Raw genomic sequence first — 24,380 nt, 5'->3', positions numbered from 1 at the left:
GCATTTTTGATAGAATGGAGGTGGGAGCAGAGTAAGGGGAATATCTCAGTAATCAAGGGATGAGATGGTAAATTTTAGCATATGTATAACAGAGAGAGGGGTGGGCTTCAGTAGAATTAGATGAAACAGCAAGAGTCACTGGCTGTGAGGGGGAAAGAGTAAGAAGTCAAAGACGACACCAAGGTTGTGCACTTGAGATGGAGGATAGCAGAATTGTCAGGAATAGGAGAGCAGAGAGGGATTAATAAAAGAGATTAGCAGCTCAGTCTTGGGGGTGAGTGAATTTGATACAGTAGATGTGAAATAGGACAGGAAGCTGAAATCAGGACAAGCAAAATGGATTTGGAAATCTGAATTTAGAACAGATGAAGGTCACCAAAGAAGAAATAGTGAATGAGTATGACAGAATTCTGAAGGATGCCATTGCCAACTGATAGTGAGAGGGGAGTACATGGAGTGGCCATAGGAGATACCAGAGAAGAGGTCAGAAAGGTTGGAGGGGAAGCAGAAGAAGACAGAGTTGCAGAAGCCAAGAGAGGGGAGAATGATCAACAGTGTCTATGGCAGAAGACCAATGTAGATAGATTATCTTAATCAAAAGGAACACTTATGTTGTAATTTTAAATATCTTAATAAAGCCTTCCCTTTCCAGGCTAAATAATCATTGCTATTGCAGCCTCCTGTCACTAAGAAGATGAGTTTCTCTGCACACAATATGGCTATCACACAGAATTTGAATCAAAGGGTTTTATTTCTTCCTTCTACAGCAGGGGTGGGCAAACAACGGCCCAGGGGCCGCATCCGGCCCTCCAGACGTTTTAATCTGGCCCTCGATCTCCCGCTGGAGAGCGGGATCTGGGGCTTGCCCCGCTCTGGCACTCCAGCCGGGGAGTGGGGTCGGGGGCTTGCCCCGCTCTGCAACGCTCCCAGAAGCAGTGGCATGTCTCCCCTCTGACTCCTATGCGTAGGGGCAGCCAAGGGGCTCCGCATGCTGCCCCCGCCCCTGCAGCTCCCATTGGCCAGGAACCACAGCCAATGAGAGCTGCAGGGGCGGCGCCTGCGGACAAGGCAGCGCTCAGAGCTGCGTGGCTGTGCCTTCGCATAGGAGCTGTAGTGGGGACATGCTGCTGCTTCTGGGAGCTGCTTGAGGTAAGCGCTGCCCGGAGCCTGCACCCCTGACCCCAACTCCCTGCCCCAGCCCTGATTCCCCCCTCCCGCCCTCCAAACCCTTCGGTCCCAGCCCGGAGCACCCTCCTACACCCCCAACCCCTCATCCCCAGCCCCACCCCAGAGCCTGCATCCCAACACCCAATTTCGTGAGCATTTATGGCCCATCATACAATTTCCATACCCAGATGTGGCCCTTGGGCCAAAAAGTTTGCCCATCCCTGTTCTACAGTGACTTGGGCGTGAAGGCCAGTAGATGATACTTGTTGCTACCAGTTTGAACCTAATTTGAATGTAGGAAAGATTTTTTGGTAAACGGAACAAACTTGGCATTATATCTTTTTTACTAATGTAAAAGATGAAGGTAATAGCAGACTGCACATAGCTAAATGGTTTTGTACAATTATAAATGACTGCCATTTAAGTATTTTTGTAGCTTATTTGGAATATCATAACTTCAGTCTAGAAATTTCTTATTATGGAATTTTAGTGCAAAACTAAGAAGCATTGATATAAAAGCTGCTGATGATGTTGCCGTCCTGGAGGACTTCACAGATTTTTCTCTTGCAAAGACAATTAGCAAAATTGAAGGAAAACTGGAGGAAGGAGACTTGCTTGAAAGTCTAGATGATGATATTATTCCAAGTGTAGGAAATGAAATTGGAACAGGTAGGTTCCTATAGCTATGCATTTTCTTATCCTTGGTTCCTTACTGTTAGGATCTTCTGAAAAACCCTATATTTTATCATTTCTGTATAGATTATAGGAGAAAGTTCTATAACTCTTAAATTATGTTCAGATTACTGCTCTGGGGAGTGAATGAGGGGAACAAGACGGACTTTTTTCTGTGTGGATTCCCAGGACATACAAATCAACATGGAAAGAATGGGTTGGTGTCCCCACTCCACTGGAAACCTAGCTTACCTTTGTTCTTTAGCAATGCATCAGCCTCTTCTGGAAGGAGGTCATGTGAGTTACTTGGGACAAAATTGTGACTTTAGATCAGTGCATAACTTTTTATAACTTCATTGGGAGTTGCAAATATGTATCCGAGGACAGGATTTGGTTTTAAGGCTGTATTTCCATAAGATAAAAATCCTTTCACAGCCTTTGTCTTTAGAGCTAAATCCTTTCAGCAGATCCATGCTGTGGATCTTGGGTAAGTAGCTTATGAAGTAATGTTTTAGCTACAATGCTTCAATGACGAACCTTTGGATCTTTCTCACTCCAAATGGTGTTTTTACACTTGGCGTAGAAATAACTAGAATGTGAGAAGGGATTGTAGCATTTTGTCAGTGAAGCTAAAGGCATGATGCACACTTGCCTTTTTGGCTGTGGTAAGACAAGCTGGTAGAGTTATGAACAGGGCCGGCTCTACTGTTTTTGCTGCCCCAAGCAGCGCGCCGAATTGCCACCTCAGATGGCGGGGGCAGTCCATGTGCTGTTAGGGCGGCGGCGGCAATTCGGCGGCAGCTTCTGTCTTCAGCTGGAAGACATAAGCTGCTGCCGAATTGCCGCTGAACATAGAATGGCAGCTGAACATAGAAGCTGCCACCAAATTGCCGCCGCCGCGGAAACGCGCGTGCCACCCTAACGGCACATGGACTGCCCCCGCCGTCCACGGCGGCAATTCGGCGCGCTGCTTGGGGTGGCAAAAACACACAGACTGCCGCCCCTTGCAGATTGCCGCCCCAAGCACCTGCTTGGAATGCTGGTGCCTGGAGCCGGCCCTGGTTATGAAATGGTTTATGTGGTTTCTGTGACAGGGTGCACTCACCTCTCATGGGCACCTCCTGTCAGCGGTGTGTGATCCTGCACTTTTTCCTGGTGCCACCTGTAAGTTGTTGACCTTTGCAGGCACATCTTTGGAGGGCTGACCCACTGGCTAAGTCACACACAGTCTGAAATGGACTAATCCCTTCCGGGGTGACAAAGGTCCAACAAGGACTATCGCTGTGCCCTTTTTGGTGTCTCTGAGCAGTTCTCAGCCCCTTCTGGGCTAGCTTTAAGCCTGTCTCTGCCCTGTTCTGGAGCACTACCCCCAGGGCTTTCTCCCTGGAGACTCTGTGTCCTCAACAGTTGTCTAGCGTCCCAGCTGTCCAGCCAGGTCACTCCTTAACTTCAGTCCCCTTCTGGGGGTGGGTGGTAACAAAGAGTTCACCAGACAATGTGTCTGCCCTTATCAGGGTCTTCAGCCCTGTTCCTGAACCCTTTAAATTCCAGCCCTTTGCTTGGGCTGTAAACGAAACTTGTCCCCTTCTTGAGGATTTGGCCACTTCACTAGTGGCCGGTGGGGGAACCCGGGCTTGTTTACTGTTCTGGGTCCCAATCCAGGGAGCTTATAAACAGTAGCCACATACCACTGCCTCTTGTTCACTGCTGCTATTCCCTGAGCCTCTTCCCACATAGCCCCTTTCTCTTCACCCTTACCTCGGGGCTGAAGTTCTCAACTCCTCTTCTTTCACATTAAATACCAGTGCCACCAGAACCCATTTTCTGGTTCTCCCGTGAGCTCCAGAAAAGAGCACCCTTCCTTGCTCCTCTGGTCACAGTAAGGCACTGACGTGCTTAGGCCCTACAGCTACTTTTAACTGAGCCTGCTGCACTCTGATTGGCTACTTCTCTGCAATTTTTCTAGGCAGGCCTAAGGGATCCATCTTTGCTGCTCCTTTCCTGGCAGGGCCGGCTCCAGGGTTTTGGCCGCCCCAAGCAGCCAAAAAAAAAAAAAAAAAAGCTGCGATCACGATCTGCGGCGGCAATTCGGCGAGAGATCCTTCGCTCCGAGCCGGAGTGAGGCACCATCCGCCGAATTGCCGCCAAATAGCTGGACGTGCTGCCCCTCTCCGGAGAGGCCGCCCCAAGCGCCTGCTTGACAAGCTGGTGCCTGGAGCCAGCCCTGTTTCCTGGGGTGGGGTGTGGTAGAACCAGGAGGCTTCAGCTGGAGGCCTCAAAGGGCCCAATACACCCCGTCACATAGACCCATAGTGAGAAAGGAAGCGTTAAGTTAGAGGCTTATTACATTGTCAAAATGCTATGATGTTGGTGTCTAACTGCATGGTGATAACAATCAGTACTTGACAGAGGATTCAAGGTAGGAGTTGCTTGATCTTCGGCCTTCTGTGATTTGTATGAGACACTTTGGGAATACCTATCAAGGAGAATCTATGTGAATCTCTCATATTATTTATTTTGTGACCCTGAGTTCTCAACTAAAATATAAGTGTGCTATGGAGAATATTAGAACCATCTGCTATATAAATTCAGGATGGAGAAAGGGATTAATTTAGTGTCTGGCAATGGGAACAAGGCATCTTGAACTAACACCACATGGTTATCTAGCCTGAAAGAGTTACTGATTGAACTCTATGTTTGAGCATTGGAGACTGTTTCCATAACCAGATCTGGAAGCTGAAAAAGACCTTGGACTGATTTCCGCTTCTCAGAGCATCCACAGACAGTTGGAATACATGCCTGAATGTCTCCTGGACACCAGAATTTAGCAGTTAATGTTCTAAATAGGCCAATACAGATGGAATCATTGGTGACAGACAGAGAGGTTACTGGGTTCACAATAAATGGATTATCCACTGGCCCAAAAATCTCATGTAAATAACCTAGAGAGGTAATGGTCTGTTCCATTCTGCTAGAATAGTGGCTTGCCTGTGGTTTGAGGTGTCAGTTCCATCCACCCAGCCCCCACAAAGTTACCTCCACAAAAGCCAGTTACTCAAGCTTTAAGCAGGGATGGGTGAATTTCACTGTAACTGAACAAAACCCCCCAGCACTTACTGCTTGAAAGCTAGATGGCTCAAGAGTAATGTAACATAGAGCCATTTGCGTATTTAAAATCCAGCCAAAATTGATATTAGTAACTATCCGACAGCTATTGCACTGACCTATGTGAAATGATTTGGTGATCCCAGTTCAGTTCCCTGTCACAGATACCACCCTCATAGTAGACATTCTTAATGGCAGTCAGTCACAGCAGAGGGGCTTTGGGCTGAATCTGCATGAAGACTGCACTACCTTCTCACTTTTAGGTGTGGTTCCTTGAGGCACATTGTCATGACAGTTTTGGGGAAGCTTGCACTTCCTATCCAATCTCTACCTGTGCTGTGGATCAGCATAGAGATGCCATTTCCACAATTATCATTTTTTTACGTTTTAAGAGTGCTGAATTTAGTAAGTCTTTAAAAATAAAAAATAAAAAAACGCTATCCACAACTTGGTCTAAGAACAAGCAAATTACATGAAAAATTTATTTGGAAATCAGTTTTTTGCATAATTGCATTAAACAGTATGTATGGTGTATTTTGTAAACAAGTCTGCAGTTGACAACAATTTGTTCCTAACGTGAGCCAGTTTGAATCAAAGCAAATAAAAATCAGTCATATTTCATAGAAGTATTTATAAGTTAAGGGTATTAAATGTGACTATTTAAATTCACAGAAGCCCAGATCAGATTTCTTAAGGCAAAGCTGCGTGTTATGCAGGAGGAGCTGGATAGTATAGTACGTGAATGTAGTAAAAAGGTAAGAATTGAGTGTTCTTATTCAGTAGAGACTGAATATGTTCCCCTTCCATTTAACGCTGTTGTTAATTCGGCTATATTAGGATACATAGTGGGATGCTATAGCTTCAGTTATTAGACAGTGAGGGTTCTACATAACTATTTTTCCTCTTTATGAATCCAGAGCCTAGAATATCGTTTTCTGTGTTGCATACATATTTAATCTTTAGTCTAAAGATTTAAAAGTATAATTTAAAAAAATTCATAGGATGTTTTAAACCATATTCTGTGTGATCCAATTTATAGGCAAGGAGCAGTTTTCAAAACAGAGTATATTACACTTGTACTGCGTGATCTATACTGACTGACTGCCTATTTCTGGTGCTATTTAAGGTGTTAGAAGGTGCAAAACCCTAAATGGTTTGGGGCTAGTTTACCTTAGAGATCACCTCTCTCCCAGTGCAATTCTGTGATAGCTGTGATAACTAAGATTCTTCTTCAATTGGTTGTAGACAAATATTGCACTCAGATGCATGCATGCCAAGTGTACTGAAGCGGAGAACTTTGCTTAGCAGTACCTGTCAGGGCGGTGGTTGCATTATCTGGCCCTCATAGCAGCCCCTCCTATGGCTATATAAGGTCAGTGGCACTCCGACCCCCCTCGGTTCCTTCTCACCGCCCACAGCTTGTGTTGGAGATTCCCGTGCAGATTTTACATCACACTTTCTAATGACAACAGTGAGATTATCTGTAAATCGTTAATTAGTAGTATCCTTGTAGCTATTAGTGTAGGAATTACTTCCATTTATAATGTTACATGATGCTGTGCCCTCACCAGGATTTAAGCACTGTCTTTTGTATGGGGTGGCTATCCCCCAAAGTGATCCTCCACATGTAATGTTTACTCTGTCTAGGAGAGGGGCATGTTAAGGAAAAGTTCTCCATTTGTTGCTTCTTTAAGGAAAGAATTCAGGTTGCTCAGGACTTATGTTTAAAATAGCACCGCATGGAACATGCCATGAAGTCAGTTTTGGCCCTGGGGCCCTTTGCAGATCATCAGGGCTGTCAGTCTTTTGAGCTGGTGCGGACCCCTGATAGGCTGCCAGATCCAGATTCTTCTCCTTGGAGAAGACGACACTGGTCCCCTTCCCCTGGTGCCCTGAGGAGTAGAACTCATAAAAACTAATCAGAGTCATTCCAATGCTCAGAGAGACTCTTTCTTCTCTTCTTGGAGGAGTGCTATTCTGGCCATCCTCATTGGTCCTCTTTGAGCCATTAGCAACTTGATCCATTGTCTCTCCTTTCCTAAAAGACAGTCGTTCTTGTTGCTATAACTTCCACAAGAAGAGTCAGTGAAATGCAGGCCCTTATGGCAAAGCCTCCCATACACAGTCTTCTAAGACAAAGTTTTCTTGAGGCTACATGCAAAGTTTTTGTCCAGAGTAGTTTCACCTTAACCAGGTTATTTATTTACCTGTATTTCCTAAGCCGCACTCAAATGCAGATGAACAACGGCTTCATATGTTAGATGTGAGGTGGTGCCTGGTGTTCTATCAGGAAAAGACCAAATCATTTATTCATCAAGTTGACTTTTTGTCTCTTATGTGGATGGGATGGAAGGGCAGGTGGTCTCTGTGCAGACAGTTGCCAGGTGGATAACTTCCTGTATTACTACAGCTTATGAAGTAGCTCAGACCATGCCCCCACAGATGTTATAGGGTCATTTGACAAGGCCTCAGGCCAAATTGATAGCATTTGTCAGCAATGTTTCAATATTGGATGTTTGTAGGGCTGCACCATGGTCTTCTGTACATACTTTTGAGAAACATTATGCAATTACTATGGCATCAAGTCAGATACAAACTTTGGGAAGGCAGTTCTGCAGTCACTATTTCAGTAAACTCTGAGCCCCACTTCGTACTAGTGAAATACATGTCTGCAACCACTAAAAGGAAAAAAATATACTGTTACTGTTCTTCAAGATGTGGGTGAAGACTGTATTCCATGAACCACCCTCTGTCCCCTCTGCATCAGTTTCCCATCTTAGAGTCCAGTGCGAAGGAATTGATGGGGGTTGGGGCGGTACCACCCTTATATTGCTCTGGGTGGGGCTATAAGGGCCAGAGAATCACACCAACACTAGGAAGAGATAAGTCTACTTGACTGGGGACTCCTTACTAAGAAAAACAGGTGGGCTTTTCACCAGAGCTGATCCAGAAAATATAAGGGTGTGCTATCTGCCGGGAGCTAAGACATGGGCTGTGGACCCGAAGCTGAAGAGAATCCTAATGGGAGCAGGAAAGAATCCACTGATCCTCCTTCTGAAGAATAAATGATACTGCTAGATTCTCTCTGAGACACATCAAGGAAGACTATGCCAGGCTGGGGAAGATGCTTAAAGAAATGGAGGCTCGGGTGACCTTCATCATGATTCTACCCCTCCTTAGAGGAAGAGAATGAAGGAGAGACAATATGATGATCAACAGATGGTTCAGGCAATGGCTCTATAAGGGAAGGCTCTGGGATGTTTGACCACTGGGAGGCATTCGTGGACTGAGGATTGTTCTCATGGGATGGTCTCCACCTGAGCAGAGAGAGAAATAGGCTCCTGCTCCTAGCCTCAGCTCCTAGCTGAGTCTCCTGCTCCCGGCCCCAGCCTCAGCCCCTGGCCGCGGGCTCTGGAAGGGAATTTGGGTGCGGTAGGGGGCTCGGGGCTGGGGTATGGGCTCTGGGAGGGAGTTGGAGTGCACGAGGGGGTTCTGACCTGGGGCAGGGGGTTGGGGTGGGGGTGCAGGGTCTGGGAGCAAGTTAGGGTGTGGGAGGGGGTTCCAACCTGGGGCAGAGAGTTCAGGGTGTGGGCTCTGGCCAGGCGGGTTCCGATCGGCAGTGCAGCGGGACTGAGGCAGACTCCCTGCCTGCCCTGGCTCCGTGCTGCTCCCAGAAATAGCTGGCATGTCCAGCCCCTAGGTGGAGGAATGGCCAGGCGGTTCTGAATAGTGCACGCTGCCCGTGCCTGCAGGCGCTGCCCCTGCAGCTCCCATTGGCTGTGGTTCGGCAGGGACATGCCGTACGCTTCCATGAGCTGCGCGGAGCTAGGGCAGGCAGGGAGCCTGCCTTAGTCCCGCTGCGCCGCCGACCAGACTTTTAACGGCCCAGTCAGCATTGCTGACCGGAGTCTCTAGGGTCCCTTTTACACTGGGCGTTCTGGTCGTAAATCGGACGCGTGGCAACCCTATGTATAAGTAGCATACAGGATATCATAACATGTATAATTTTTACTGTTTGTTGAAGTTTGGGATATAGCAGAAGGCCGATTTCCTCTCAAGGAGGTTCATGTTAGTATGTTTGTTTGTTTTTTTCAGGGGTATGGGGCAGGTTTGTTCTCTTAAAAGTTGAAGAAACTTTCTCCTCAAACACTTTTGGATGTGGCTTGATTTTTTCCCCCCAAGTCTTTTGACTTGTCTGTATTAACACTGATTTATAAGACAATATTCAAGATATTTCATACTCTAAAGGAAAAAATGATTTCTAAGTCATAACATTATTTAAAATAGGGATGTAATTTGGTAAATAGGACATGAAAATTCAGCTGTTGCTGTATACCACTTGATTTTAAAATAAACATGAATTTGGGTACTTGAGGTATCCAAGAATATGAGCTGTGATTGTAACTCAAAAATCAGTGATCTCACTAAAAGTTGGGAACTGATTACTTTTTTGTAATTGTGATGAAAATTCAGAGTATCCACCCTTTAATTCTCTTAGTGAGATTTTTTTTTTAAACATTTGTTTATATACATTCTCACAAATATGTTACTATTCTCAATTTACTTTGTAGAACATCTACATGGCTTTACTATACACGTTATTCTATAACTAAAGATGGCTATCACAGTATTGTGCTGTGATCTTCTGTGCCTTGAACCTTAAATTACTGAAGTTTTATTTAAAGCATATATCTAATTTGGCATATTGTTCAAATAAGACTAGACAAAATTTGGTAGAAAATTAAAATTTACTGAAGTGTTGACTAAGAGCAAAATTTAAGATTATTATAATTTTTTTGTTTTGTTAACCAAACTTGATTGTGAACTCCACTGTGAGTTATCAGGTATTGCTTATGAGAGAAATAATTTTTAAAAAGTTTTTAAAACAACAAGACACCAGTGATCACAACAATATCTGCAAAAAACATGTACTAATGACTCCATATTAAGTTGTAGAAAAATGCTTTCTCATCCTAACACGTTCTTAAAACATTCATTGATTTCTAAATTTACGAATTATTGACTGACAGGATGATGAGAATCGGAATTTAAACTCTCGGGTTAAAGAAACTGAGGAAGAACATGCTAGACTCCAGCGAACAGTCAGTACTCAACAGTTTCAAATTGAAAAGTACAAAATGCTGTCAGAGGAAGCTAACAGGAAAAGTGAAGGATTACAGCAACAGCTCACTGCAGTAGAAAAGGTAATGCAGCCATTCATTTCATTTCCTTAGCCTTAGTTGAAGGAAAAAATATATAATTGCCACAAGTACATCCTTTACCTGAATTGCTTTACAGCAGGGCCAGCCTTAGGGAAAATGGCACCCTCGGCAAACTTGTATTTTGCCCCCCTCATCACTCCTGGCCCCCATGGGCTCCCTGGGCTTCCCCTCTGGGCCTGGCTGCCTCCCCCAGTGTTTAATTTGTATTGAAAGAGATGCCAGAGGCTAGAGCTCAGCCCTGGCACAAATTAAGCACTGGCAGGGCGGCCTGATACTGGCGGGTGCTGGCACCCAGCTCTGAAGGCAACGCCATCACCAGTAGCAGCAGCACAGAAGTAAGGGTTGCATGGTATATGGTGTATTGCCACCTTTCTGCGCTGCTGCTGTGGCTTGTGGTGCCTGATGCTCAGCGTGTGGCTCAAGGCGGGCTTCGCGCTGTCACATGGGGGCTGCATCTTGCCAGAGCCCATGGCCCTCCTGGCTCACCCAGGGTGCCATTACAGATTTGGGGTGGGGGAGGAAACTTTAATCATGATTCCAGGGACTACTGAGGCACCTGAAAACTCTAAGGTTTTTTGCAGATAACTTAGGAATTAGCTGACCGGAGCACTGCATCTAATTGTTATATAAATTAAAATATATATATATATATATATATATATATACACAAACTCCAATTAAAGCCACGTTTAAAGTTTATATGTAAATTTAGAACAATCAGGAGATAATACAGCAAGATATTCCCAATCCCAAGCCTTGAGGTATCAGTTCTAGAACTTCAACACAGATATCAGAAACAAACATTTGATACTTTGTACACTATCTTTATTAGAGATACATAAAAATAAATAAAATCTGCTTAAAATCTGTGTTAATTCCATTATCTGCTCTATTTCAGTCAATTGTTTTTCACTAAAAACATAATTTTAACATATGTTATTAAGGTTTTTTCCTCTTTTATTAAGAAAAGGAATTTATTTTTCTAATTATTTTGGCATTTATGTTTACCGATCACAATTATGTATGTGACTCACTAACATTTGACTCCATCATTGCAATTGGTATCATAGCTGGAACTGCATTTATTTTCATGCAGATTTTAAGTTTTTTTTACAGATATAACTAAAAATACAATTCGAAAATAAGCAACCTTCATTTGCCCAGTATCTAAAGTTATGTGTTTAGCTAATGTTTTTTAAACTGTCACTGCTAAGGTTACCTTTTAGAAGGACACTATTATTTGATTGTACCACTTTAAATAATGAATGACAAAGCACAAATGATGATAAAAGTAATAATGATAATTACTCCAGCCAGGAGAGGTTAGGCATTTTAGAACTCACTACTCAAAGAATTAAATGTAAGCATGAGAGAGAAATAAAATTATGAAATGCACAGACCAGTCAAAAAAATAAAATAACAGCACTTTGAAAGAATAAAATTACAGAGAACATACATGCATTGCAGGAAGTACCAACAAGTAACAACAACAATATAAGTATGTGTTGGGGGGATGAGTGTGAAACAGACAGCATGTGTGAGCTGGGGCACTGTGTGAGACCGCACGCTGCCCCTTTAAGAGCTGCACTCACCAGCCTGAAGGAAAGCTCTTTCAGATACAGCAGCAGCCGCCAGCAGCTCCCTCCCTCTCTTGGTGAGCCCTCCTTACACACACCCCCCCACACACCCCCCGCTCTGCGGAGATGGGGTACATAGGCAGGGAACACCCTGACATCAGCACCCTTCTCCCTCCCTCCCCCGTACAGCAAACGGGAAGCTCCCAGGAGCAGTTTGCCAGGGGCAGCTCCAAAGCAGGGGGCAGAGCCCTGGGGCTGCAGATGCCAGCAGAGCAGCAAGGGGGAGGTGCACCCCTGGTCCAGAGGCGCCCCGTTTATAACAGCATCTCTGGGCTTTCGCCCAGTTCGCCCCTGTGTAAGGCCGGCCCTGCTTTACAGTCAAATCTGCAGTTAACATACTGACTTCTGCTTATACTGATGCTGTACATTTTGATTTAAAGATAGTGTCCAGTCAGCCAATTTTTTAAAAAAAGATTGAATAGTTTTAGATTTTCTCCCAGAGTCCCCCAACGGTTTTAAGGTTTTACGATCACATTTTCCTATATTTAATTTTTTCCCCTCATTCTTGTGTAGAACATCCCTAGAGACAGGTGACACTGACTATACACAAAGTGCAGTCAAGTTCACAAAGGAGGAAACAAAAAGTAGGAGAAATATTTAATTTCTCTAATTATTTTAGTTATAGCAACCTTGTTGTAATAATAGTAGATTTAAAATAAAACACCATTCAACATAGGGGTGGTTTTTTGGTGGTGGTGGGTGGGTACATGGGGGTGGAAGGGTGTATGTGTGTGTGCACTTGCTTTGTTTTTATTTTTTGGTAAATTGACTGTGTCCCTTTAAAATAATCACACTCCGATTTTAAGGAATCAAAACCAAACCAACCTGGCTCCAAGTACAAGCCACATATGCAAAGTTGTGAAGTGCCTGGTTATACCAGATGGCCCACATACACAGCTTTGTTTGTTTGGAACTTAAGCTAAGAGCAGCATGTGTTTTTTTTCTTTAATTATTCAGAGCTGGAGAGGTCGATTTTAAAATCCAACATATCTGAACAACCTAGAGAAAATTATCTAAAAAAATGATTAAATGAAAACTGAACACATAACTTGGAGCCTAAACCACGTGTCCTTGGTATAAAACTACACTGTAGCAATGATTAAACATGCTTTCATTTTATTCTTATATGTTTAATAAAATGATGTAGCATTGGCATTTTTAAACTACTAAGTGGAGAATTTGAAAAAAACCTGTTTTGTGCAAGTACTTCAAACCAAACCAAACCAAAAACAGTTATGGGTTTTGCAGGTAAATTGAATAAGGGTCCAGTCATCCTGACTATCGGTTTTGTCAGGAATGAGAATATTCCGTTTTTGGAGGAAAATAGTAATGTGTAATAGCAATAGTTGTCTACAGGATTGAGGAGCCAGAGAAGAAGAAATCAAAAATGTGTATACTGTATAAGTAGTTATCTAGTTAGTAGTAAAGTTCTCTTTAATTTACAAGTATGATTTTCAATGTTCTAGGGAATTAGCATTTATATTTTTAATCATAAACTTAGTTTTAACTACCAGTAAACATGGATTTAAAAAATCATTCTTGTTTTTAAATGGTTAAATCTCTTACAGACTTGATCTTTTGGTTTTGAAAGCTATTTGTTCTTTGGCAAAGTTTGTAATACATTATTCAAGACTAATTAATATTTAATTAAAGAGAGATGAATGGTAGATATGTTTCAGAAAATTTGGCTGAATATCATAAGCTGAGTCTGCACTACGTTGATCACAGATATTGAAGACTGACATCTTTGGAGTCTAGAGAGTCTGTATATGTGGGTTGGGATAGCATGAGTTTTAACCTCTGTTTTATTTTTGTGCCTTTGGCTTCATTTCTCTAACGTAAAACTTTTCTTTTAATTTGTAATCTTCTCTGCACCCTTAGCAAGTGAAGAGCTTAACTTCTAAAGAAGTATATTATTATACTATAGTATATTCTTGTTTTTGTCTCTGTTTCAATGTCCCAAACTTATCGTATTCATATGTGTGTACAGTGGATGACACTTGACATTGATTGTCCGGATGAATTTTAAAAGCTACTTTAAAATCCAAGTAATCTTTGTATGGTTGGTAATATTTAAGCCATACAGAAATGAGGTTGTGATGGATATTTTCTTGATCCTGCTTAGCTCCCCAGCAACTTTTGAGGTTTCTTTGCTTCCTCAGCTGCTCTTCTGTGTGTATGTAGACAGAGACTCACCAGCTGGCTTCCATCCTCTGTGCTGCTATACCTCACCTAAAATAATTTTAGCAATCTTCTTGTTTGTTCTGTTCTAGAGAGGGATGGTATCAAACTTCAAGGGGATGCTACCTCCTTCCCTGGAACAGGCACTACAATTGAATTCTGCTACTCCCCAAACCCTCTGCAAATGTCACTTCCTCCCATTCTCTTTCACTCATTAATTCTTGATGAGTGAACTCTGTACTCTCAGGGAGAATGAGTGGTATGGATACAGGGGATGGGAGACAGAAACTTCTGAGTTCTGACTCCTTTAATTTCCTTTGGGCAAGTCACTTTACTCTGCCTCTGTAAAGGAGTTGATAATGCTTGTATGCCTCTCAGGGCTGTGGTGAGGATTAACTGTTTGCAAAGCACTCTGAAGATAAATTTTTGTAAGTGTTTATTGTTATCTGCCTAGTGGGGAGAGAATTCATGAGCAGTGTAGCCATTGAATCATTGGCACTAAATACCTCCTTGCACTTGTTCACATTTATCGAATTTAGGGGCCACAAAATACACCAGGACAGTGAAGAAAAGGAAGAAATGTTAGACCCTTAATTTGCCAACACAGTGAGTTGTACTGCAGGAAAACTAGAATTACTGGTCTCAAATAATGGAGTACTGCTGGCAGCACTTCACAGTGCAGTTTGTCTACACCAGCAGTCCCCAAACTTTTGAGGGTCATGCCCTCCCTTACACCTGTCTGCACCCCCTCCAACTCCCACTGGAGCTGGGGCCGGGAGTGGAGCTACAGCTCCAGGGATGGGGGTGGGGAATGAGGACAGGGGCAAGGGTGCCAAGGTTGGGGTCGCAGCTGGAGGTGGGTCTGGGACTGGGAGCGGGGCCAAGTCTAGGGGCGGAGCCACACCCAGGTTGCGGTAGGGACAGGCAGCCAGGTGTGGCTCTGCTCCCGGCCTTATCCCCCAGCCTCAACCCCAGTCCAGGAACGGAGCTGTGGGCGAGGCTGAGGGCTGATGCAGGGCCGGGAGCAGAGCCGTGCTAATGCTGGGGACAGGGACAGGCATGGGGCTTGGAGCCGGGGATGTGGGTGGGGGTGGGACCAGAGCAGAGCTGGGGGTGGGGTGGGACTGGGTGGCGCTCACTCCCTGCCCCCTTGAGGGCTGGCCCAGGCCCTGCATGCTCCCCGGATGTTCCTCCACATCCCCCTAGGGGGGCACGCCCCACACTTTGGGGGCCTCTGGTCTACACAAACACACACACAGAGGTCTGAATGACTAGAACCCCAGACACAAATTGTGCACTTGCCTTAAGAAGGCGAAAATTGACTCAAGAACAATCTAATGAACAGTGGAGATAAGCAGGGTGATTTGGTCCTTGATCTCACTTTAGCCAAACCCCAAAAATTCAGTGGACTTCAGATTCTACTTCTAACCCACTGCTGTTGAACTTCAGAGTGTGATATGCCTTCATATGAAACAGACTTTGCAAGTTTATTCCACCAGAAACACCTCTGGGATGCATGTTACTCATAAGACACATTCCTGGATCTAAGTTTTTGTGCCCTTCCCCCTCCCTCCCCCCCCCCCCCCCCGAATTTCTGTTCTGGCTGTTGTGAATATTGATATCTAAGGCCTCTGCATTGTCCCTTTTGCGACTGCTCTTCTGCTGAGTAGTTTTAAAACCATTATCTGGCAAGTATCCCCTATGCTTTTACCTTAGTGGTTTTTGAGCATGCTCAGCTGATTGTCTTTCAACATTATTTTTGGCCACCTATAGTTGTAAGAGCAAATGGAGAGATTGAACTCTTTTGTTAAAGTAACTGTAGAGGGGCAGTGGAAAGCAATTTTTTTTAAAATTAAACTAAATTAGGCTATGCTAAACAAAAATATTTAAGAAAAAAATCTGAAAAGACCTGATGCAGTAATTCCCCCCCCCCCCTCCAGATACTTAATTGGGAAACAGAATTCAGTAGTTAAAAATCATTTATGAAGGATTTGCAGAAATCTTGGTTACTTAAAAAATAAAGTTCTATTTATTTTTGTAGCATTAGCTGACAAGATATGAAAATACAATACAACCTTACTGAAAGATCTGCAAAAATCCCACTGCATTCTATTACTCTCTGGAGTCAATGTCAAACAGAGCATTCAAAGAGCATTTAACCATCCTTTTGTTACATCATTAGGTTAGCTGATAGCTTACATACTGTGCAAGTGATATACAGGCAGTCTTTGGACTTACGACGCAATTGGTTCCTGAAAATTGCATCGTAAGTCAAAATGTCGTAACTCGGAACTGCAATCCACTCCATTGCAGGACTGAGCGTCATAAACTCGAAACCAGTGTCGTAAGTCGACTCAGGGTGTCAATTCAGAAACGTCGTAAGTGCCATTTGTCGTAAGTTGAACATCTTAAAGTCGAGGACTGCCTATATCCTTTTATGCTGCCAGGTTCTGAAATGCTCTACTCCAAAAGTTAGAATTTCACTTTAATGTGAAGTGGAGTATATGGCACTGAAGACTGAAACAAGCAATTGACCTTATTCAGAGCTCTGCCATCTTAACATAAGAGAAGAGATGGTGATGCTATGAAGAGGAGCAGACTGTGTTGTTTGTTTACTGCCTGAATATATATTTCCAAGTTATCTTACCTGAAAATGTGTGTACGTTCTAGAGGTAAAAAAAGTGAATCCTACCTCAGTCTTGTATATGACCTGTTCACTGACACAACGTAGTGTAGCAAAGCCACTCTATTTGTCCAAAATCTTGGGGGAAGGAAATTCGGCAGTAGAATCTAGGTGGTTTAGTCAGACACACATTTTTTTTCTAGATTTCACATCTTCCTGTTCTCTGGGTCCAGCTTGGAGAAGTCAAGGATCCTTTCACTATCCATATGATCCAGTGTTAGTTTGCCACAATGCTTTTCTATACAGATTTGTCATTCAGACACTTACATAATCAAGTCATTCATCCTATAGAGCTTCATTAAGGATAGCTTTCTAACACAAATGGCACACATTTAAAAAAACCACCACCACAACCTGTTGGCCTCAGCAGGGTTGATATCAGAAGTATGAAAAAGTGGGGCAATGTCCCAAAAAGACACAAATTCAGGGAGAAGACAATATTTAAAAGACATTACTCTCTTTTATCTTTTGGTTAAATGATTTAGCCTTTCTCTAGTTATTACTTTACAAAACCTGACTCTGCTTTTGTAGAGACATCTCATCTTTCACGTGAATAACAAGAGTTGCCATTTCTGCCAGGCTACCATATGTTCTTGTCTCCTTCTGCTTTGTCTTAGTCTGTTAGTTTCATCCTTTGATCTCTATCTTTTACTCTGCTCTACATATCACCACCTTTGCCTCATCCCCTCACCTTCTCCCCAATCACAGCACTATCAAATAGTAGCATCAGAAGGAGAGGCCGTTCTAGTTCTGTCTTCCAGACTAGACAGCACACCAAGTTGTCTCAAGGGGATTTAAGTGTTGCAACATTGATTCAGTGTCACTGGCCCATGGTGCATTCCTCTGGTCTCACTGATCCCTGTCTTAGTATTCAGATAGAAGAATTTCTAGGGGGGGGGGGAGGGGGGAAGAAAGCGAGGTAGGAGTCAGAACTATTCTAGCACTATAAAAGTAGGAGATGTGAAGTCCGATTCTACTGCAGGGCCAAACAAGATCAAACAGGCTTTCTGCCATGTCTCTTGCTCTAACTGTGTTGCTTATAGGGGGATTCATTGATTTACCATTATTCAACACACTTTTTTAAATTTATTTAGGAACTAGAGAATCTAAAGCGCATACAAAAGCAGGCTTCTACCAGTCAGAGTGCTACAGAAGTTCGCTTAAATAGGGCTCTTGAGGAAGCAGAAAGGTATAAAATGGAGCTGAATAAACTGAAGCAAAGCAATAAGGTACAGTAGTGGTTTAAAAAAATTAACTGATTTAAAAGTATAACCCCCTGTTGAAAAATGCTTTAAAAATCACCAAAGGGCTTGATCATGTAATAAGTGAGCACTCTCAAATCATGGATGGCAATAAGAGTTTTGAGGGTTTTTTGTCTTTCATAGACAATCCAAAGCTGGAAGAAGTTATTCAGGCAATTAGAATACTGTAACAAATCAGTTGAGTATCTGGACAAGCGTTCTAGCTGTATAGAGAATATTGCAACCCCTGTTGAAAAATGTCATATTGGTTATATAAAGTGTATTGCTGGAGTTTCTCTCTCCTCCCTCCCCACCGCCCCAATCTGCTTGATTAGATTAGATTCTACATGATTAGAAATGGAAGGGGACAAATATTATATTTCACTTATAAGTGAAATAATTCATGTTGGCAAAATTTGGCCATGTAACTGCAAAGCAGTTTATTTCTTTTGAATATCTATGTTGTCTTATATCTAGAAAAAACATAGCTAGGGAGTGTCTCTCTCTACTGCACTGGACTGCCAGACGTTGGCATGTGGTGGGAAGACATGTTTAACTATTTGGAAATCCATCTCTACAACACACAAATTCTGGTTGATCTTATGGAATTACGAAATGTTACTATGAAAAACAACTGTATCATGAATGCCTTTATGTCTGTCCAGCATTACTGACAGGCCAGGCACCAGGTACACTCCAGCGTGAGGAAAGGTACTTAAGGATAATGACAGTGCTTTGACCACACAAAAGTTATGAGAGAGTAACTGCATCCCTGAGGGAGGGTTATTTTGGAGCAGTGGAAGGTTATCAAGAAATGAAATAAAGGAAGGCAGGCATTGGAAAGGGGCATATAAAATAGGGAGTCGCACGAGGAAGTGCTGGGAAGGTGAGAGAAAGGTCTCTCAAGCTGGGGAAGGTGAGATTCCATGACATGAGCGAGAAGCTACCCAACATGAGGCAGGGGAAACCATGCCTTCCTGGACACAGATCCACTCCCCCCACCCCAACTCCTAAGGAAGAAGTAACCTAGTGAAGAAAAATGCATGCAGGGTTTATTTTCTATATGATCTGTATTTATGTGCTTTATATGATTAAGTAAAAGAGCAATAATGCATTGGATTTGTGCAAAGCATTGTGTGCGTTATATGCTTCACAATTATGATGAGCCTTGAGAAGGAGTTGAACTGTAAACCAGAAGATTCACACCTTTGAGGTGGAAGTTCTGGGAGAGGGTGTGTTGTTAGGTATGAGCAAGTGTCAAGAGTCACCCTAGCACCCATGCGCTAGGCAGCTGAACAGTGGGTTCCTTCTCTCAGAAGGGGGTGCCAGCTATTCTGCACCCCAAGTGTGCCTACAGTTCCCAAGATTGGGGCAGTGGCCTGACTCCATTCAGGCATTGGAGGCTTAAATCAGGGGATCCAGGGATCCAGAGGCTTGAATTCCCCTCACAGCAGTTTAGTGGGGGGCTGAAAGGGGGCACCCAAACAGATCTCTGACAGCTTGAAAGAAGAGATACCTATGTCCACATAGGTATGGATTACAACTCATCATGCATGCCTAAGACACACAGAAGCAATGCACATTGTGGTACCAGTATAAATTCTGCTGCCTTAGTAGCACAGAAGAGAGTTATCAGCTAGATGTGGGGTTGTGTTTGTTTGTTAAGGGTAGAAGTCAAAAGCTTTGGTAAAAGAATAGTTTTGATGTCTCTTTTTCTCCTTTTGAAATATCACAGATTGCTGGTATGTTTTCTTTTGTGCCCATTCTACAGATAACAGGTTGTTTTTGTCCTCTAGGACATAGCCAACCAAGAGCACAAAAAATTTGAAGAACTAAAAATAGCAAACAAGAGACTGGAGAAACAAAAAGGAGAGCTAATGACAGGTTTCAAGAAACAGCTAAAGTTAATTGATATTCTGAAGAGACAAAAGGTTAGTCTATTAACCTAAAAGGTTAACAACATTCACTTTTATATATTGATAGAGTTGCACACTACAGGTTGCAAATGCTAATTGTCAAGATTACCATCAGTATTTTTCTGGCAGTAACATGTGAACTAACAGATCTGCATCCCCACAGTTTCCAATAAGTGGTATGTTTAGGCAATGTGGGTGTTTAGGCTTGCTGCTGTTATGGGGGTACAAGTAACACTGCTGGCTTTCTCCTTTTACCAAGAAATCATGAAAACTGGACAAGTCATCTCTTGAATTGATTGTCTTGGCTTTTTGTCCCTGAATTGGAATGTGTTTAGTGCTGCTGAAAGCTGTATTGAGCAGTCCTGAGATCAATAGCCTCTTCCTTCGCTGAGCAAATACAGCTTAGATAGGAGCAGCTTCCCCATGCTGTCCTGACAATGCAGGGAATACCTCTTAAATTGGGAATTATGTAAAATAAAGCTTAGACATGTCAGCACCATGGCCTTTCAGTACTAACATGTTACCTTAATGCAACAATGTTCTGTCCTACATGAGCTATTTCAGAAATTGTGGGTCTTCTACAGATAACTTTGATTATGTTTAGCCTCCTAATCTATGACAAGAACTTCAATAAGCTTAGGCAAAATAAACTTGATGTATTGCACTCACAGGGAAAGATAGGTTGGATCATTCGTACTATATTCGTATGCCAAATTTGGAAGGGTACAATAGGTGGAAGTAGCCTGCAGGTCAGGAAGTGCGACCACCTTAGGAGTGAGAGAGAAGACATAAATGAAGCTAAATACTATCTGGAAAGAAGGGAGTTGCAATCTGCAGCAGTCAGCTTGCTTGGTGTTCAAAATGATTGCCTCACTTGATTTAGAGGACAAGCTCCCAGAGGAGAATATTTTGGAAAAGGCCTTATTTATAAAAAAGGATACAGGTGGAACATCCCTTCAGCTCTCCAGAGCTGGAGGCTGGTGTATTATAGGAGTTATAGCTGTCTTTTGTTTCGAATTGATATGTTTATAGATTAAAATTTCAAATCCCTTTTGGACATCAGCTGCTTCTTGTGCTTAATGTTTACCACATCAGACTAATTCCCTAAGAACACAGTTATACTGAAGAAAACTTTTCTGCCAGCAGAAAAAAAAAATTTCAATGGGACATTAATTTTGCAACCTTCAAAAATTAAAATCTAGGACAGATTGTAATTTTCTACTTTAAAAAAAAACAATTTAAAGCGTAGGGATGATAAAAATATTAACCTCTGAAATATGATCTGAAGCTTGCTCTCATCATGGCATTTTTAAGGGGCTTTTACAGGCTTCAATAGCTGCTGCCTATTTGAGTGGTAGGTTGTGTCAGGATGGAGTGTGAAAAAGCAAGGTCCTTATTTTTATGTGTTTACCACCATTTTCCCCCTCTCAACCACCCTGCTAGGAGTTTAAGTAACTATGCTTATTGGTCATGAGAAGACAGCATTTCTGTAAACTATTGAGATTTTGGTAGTTTATGTAATATACTTTATTATGCCATACTTATGGTCTAGTACAGTATCTTAAGTTAATTGTAGAACTGAAACTGCAGAGACAGACAGAACCTCTTCAATAGCTCGAAAAGTCATGAAGGCACTAAATCTTGTTTAGTAACCAGTATTGGGCTCCAACTGTCTCTAAGGCAGTCTGCTTTAGTAACTGCTTTTTTAAAAAAGAAAACTGATATGCACAGATAGAATAGCAGCAGATTCTTCTGTTCTGAATAGTTCCTGTAGTAATCTTAACTGATAAGTATTTTTAGACTGCTCAGAAGAAACGTTTGTCATCTTAAACATGAATTTAAAAGGTTCCTAGAATACAAAGCAGAGTTGAATGTTATGTTTTTGAAAGACCATGATTCTCTTATAAAAGCATCTCAGGTGTAGAGAAGTACATATAAGGAAAGGACCACTGCTTAATTTGTAATGAAAGACAGAAAAAGCCAAACTTCCATCAATGGTGCAACACATACAAAAAGAGAAATCACAATTTTTCTTTTTTTTAAAAAACCTATTTCATATTCCACTTGTATTTGCATTAAGCTATCTAGGCTACTAATATCTTGATGTAGCAAATGTAAAATCATCTTCTCTTATACACCTAATTGTTTAACAAAATTAATTTTAATCTTTTATAGATGCATATTGAAGCAGCTAAAATGCTTTCTTTTACTGAAGAAGAGTTCATGAAAGCTCTTGAGTGGGGAAATCCCTGATGCAGTGTTCAATGCCTCGATTTGAAAATCAGTTCTGATTGTATGCTGTTTTGAAAATATATAATGTTTTCACCTCTCAGCTCACTACTTACCACAAATGTCCACGTAGATAGTTTTAGATTAATCCTGGTAAAATTGATAAACTTTTAAGAGTTATAATAGGATAAACATTTTAATGTTTGATTGTAAATAGTTTTGTGTTGCAACATACCTTGAAATGGTGTTGTTCATCCAACAATTTAGCTAAGTGGCTAAATGCTCTATATCCTCACTGACTGTAATGGGTAAGGCAAGCAGTACGGAGAGAAGAACACATTATATACACATCTGTTTTAGTTACCAATTTTCTGTTTTCATACTGATTGGTTGAAACTGTAGTTGAGATAAGATGAAAAACACTGCTGTCCAAATAAAAGGTAATGTTTATATATCTCAGAAAACTAAGGTGATAGTTCAAAAACCTCATTAATGGGGAGGAAAATTTTGTAACTTGGACATAAAAACATAAATTTTATTGTAAAAATAAAGGTTTGGGAACTACATAGGGACAATGTTTGTTGTCCATTCCACCTTCGTAGATCTTCACAGTCTTAGCTGGGTTGGAACATTAAATACATTAGTGGATGCTGGTTGTATTAATTTACAGAAAAGTTGATAACTTGCCATAGCAATTAAATCTTGATGTCCAATAAAGCATACAAAAATTAGTTTGCTAACATGGAAGTATTGTTTAAAATTGCTTCTGATGACTAGAGGCTAGATCAGCTGCCATACCTTTATTTTTAAAAGTGATAAATATTGGTGTCAATGTAAAATGAAAATCTCTCAATTTTCAGCAATATTTAATAAGTTAAAACATGTCTACTGAAATATTTGAAGTTGAATATTTTCTTGACCCCATCCATTTTCCTAAGTCCTCCTAACATCATATACGGTTCTCAGTCCCATTTGGTTCCTATAATGTTAACTTTTTACATATTAAATGCACATGGCTGTGTAAACGTTTGATGAAAGTAATGATCATTCTTAGCATCATTCATTTAGTGTTCTGTACATTACAGTCAAACCTAAAGGGCACAATCAGGAGTGCAGACCCCACTGTGCTAGGCGGTATACAGAGATGTGATGATTTTGTAATCCTATTACAATAATCAAGAATAAATGGACAAAACTGACTATAGGTGAATCAGCTATTCTATGTATGTTCAGAATAATGACAGGTACACAGTAAGTTTGTGCTGTTTCTAAGTGGTTTCTCCTGCAGCAGATGAAGCTGTCAGAGGGAAACAGGAAATGAAACAATGGCAAAGATCAGTTACTGTCTGAGAGAATACAGGTTCTTGAGGAAACAATGGGGAAGTATTAATTGGGGAATACCCCTATCTGACTCAAGCGAAGCTGCCATGGTTCACTTTTCCCAAACCAATACCTAAGATATCAAAGAGGATATTAAAACCTAAAATGCTGGCCTAGGGAAAAATGGGGGTGGGGATTGTCTGCAGCTGTCTATGGGAAAGATGCTGACGGACTCCCTGTGAAGACAGACTGGCCCAAGCAGCCTGTCTCTCCCAACCCAGCAATAGAGAACACTGTTCTGAAGTTTCCAAGAAAAGATATGGTATAGTTAAGACCAATCCATATAAGCTTTTATTTTAACCCTTTGTTCTGTGTTGTTGTTTATGTTTGGGTGACTAAACAATGCTTTGTTTTGAAGAAACTGCTTTTGATTCACTTTAATCAGCTGCTATAAGAAGGGTTTTACAGGTTCCAAAGTGAATTAAGCTAAATTAAGGCCATTTTAAGTCTGAATGAGTGTCGACAAAGGGATAACTAATCACTTCAAATTCACACCTTTAGTTAATTCAGATTAATTTTCCTGTGTGGACAAAGCCCAACTACGGATAAGACTGCATCGTACCACACAGAGAGGAGTGAAAGTAGTGAAACCTGTCCCCAGGTGCACTCTTGGAAATAAAAGTTGTCCTTGTCCTGTGATTGTGACAATACTCTTTCATAAGCTAAGACATTTCCTAATGTAACTGGAATTCCTATCATCTGTCCATGAATCAGTTTCTAAAGTGACAGGTTTCAGAGTACCAGCTGTGTTACATCTACCACTGTGATATATGCCATCATGTGCCACCACTGCCCCTCTGCCATGTACATTGGCCAAATCGAACAGTCTCTACGAAAAGAATAAATGGACACAAATCTGACATCAGCAATCATAACATTCAAAAACCAGTAGGAGAACATTTCAACCTCTCTGGTCACTCAGTAACAGACTTAAAGGTGGCAATCTT

At 41.9% G+C, this 24,380-nt stretch overlaps 1 protein-coding gene across 1 annotated transcript in view; it reads left to right on the top strand.

Annotated features, from left to right (window-relative positions):
• The window catches only part of TEX9 (testis expressed 9), a 41,025-nt gene extending 18,948 nt beyond the window's left edge, over window positions 1-22,077 (top strand). Inside the window, 6 exon segments of the mRNA XM_065412661.1 lie at window positions 1,658-1,836; window positions 5,617-5,699; window positions 9,975-10,148; window positions 17,762-17,896; window positions 19,705-19,839; window positions 22,000-22,077. Coding sequence (XP_065268733.1) covers window positions 1,658-1,836; window positions 5,617-5,699; window positions 9,975-10,148; window positions 17,762-17,896; window positions 19,705-19,839; window positions 22,000-22,077 — 784 coding nt within the window.
• Window positions 22,078-24,380: the final 2,303 nt, after the last annotated feature.

This window comes from Emys orbicularis, chromosome 10 (assembly GCF_028017835.1).
Source record: "Emys orbicularis isolate rEmyOrb1 chromosome 10, rEmyOrb1.hap1, whole genome shotgun sequence".
NCBI classification, from domain to species: Eukaryota; Metazoa; Chordata; order Testudines; family Emydidae; genus Emys; species Emys orbicularis.
Note: the sequence above shows the minus strand (reverse complement) of the source record. Positions and strands in the feature narration are given on the sequence as shown.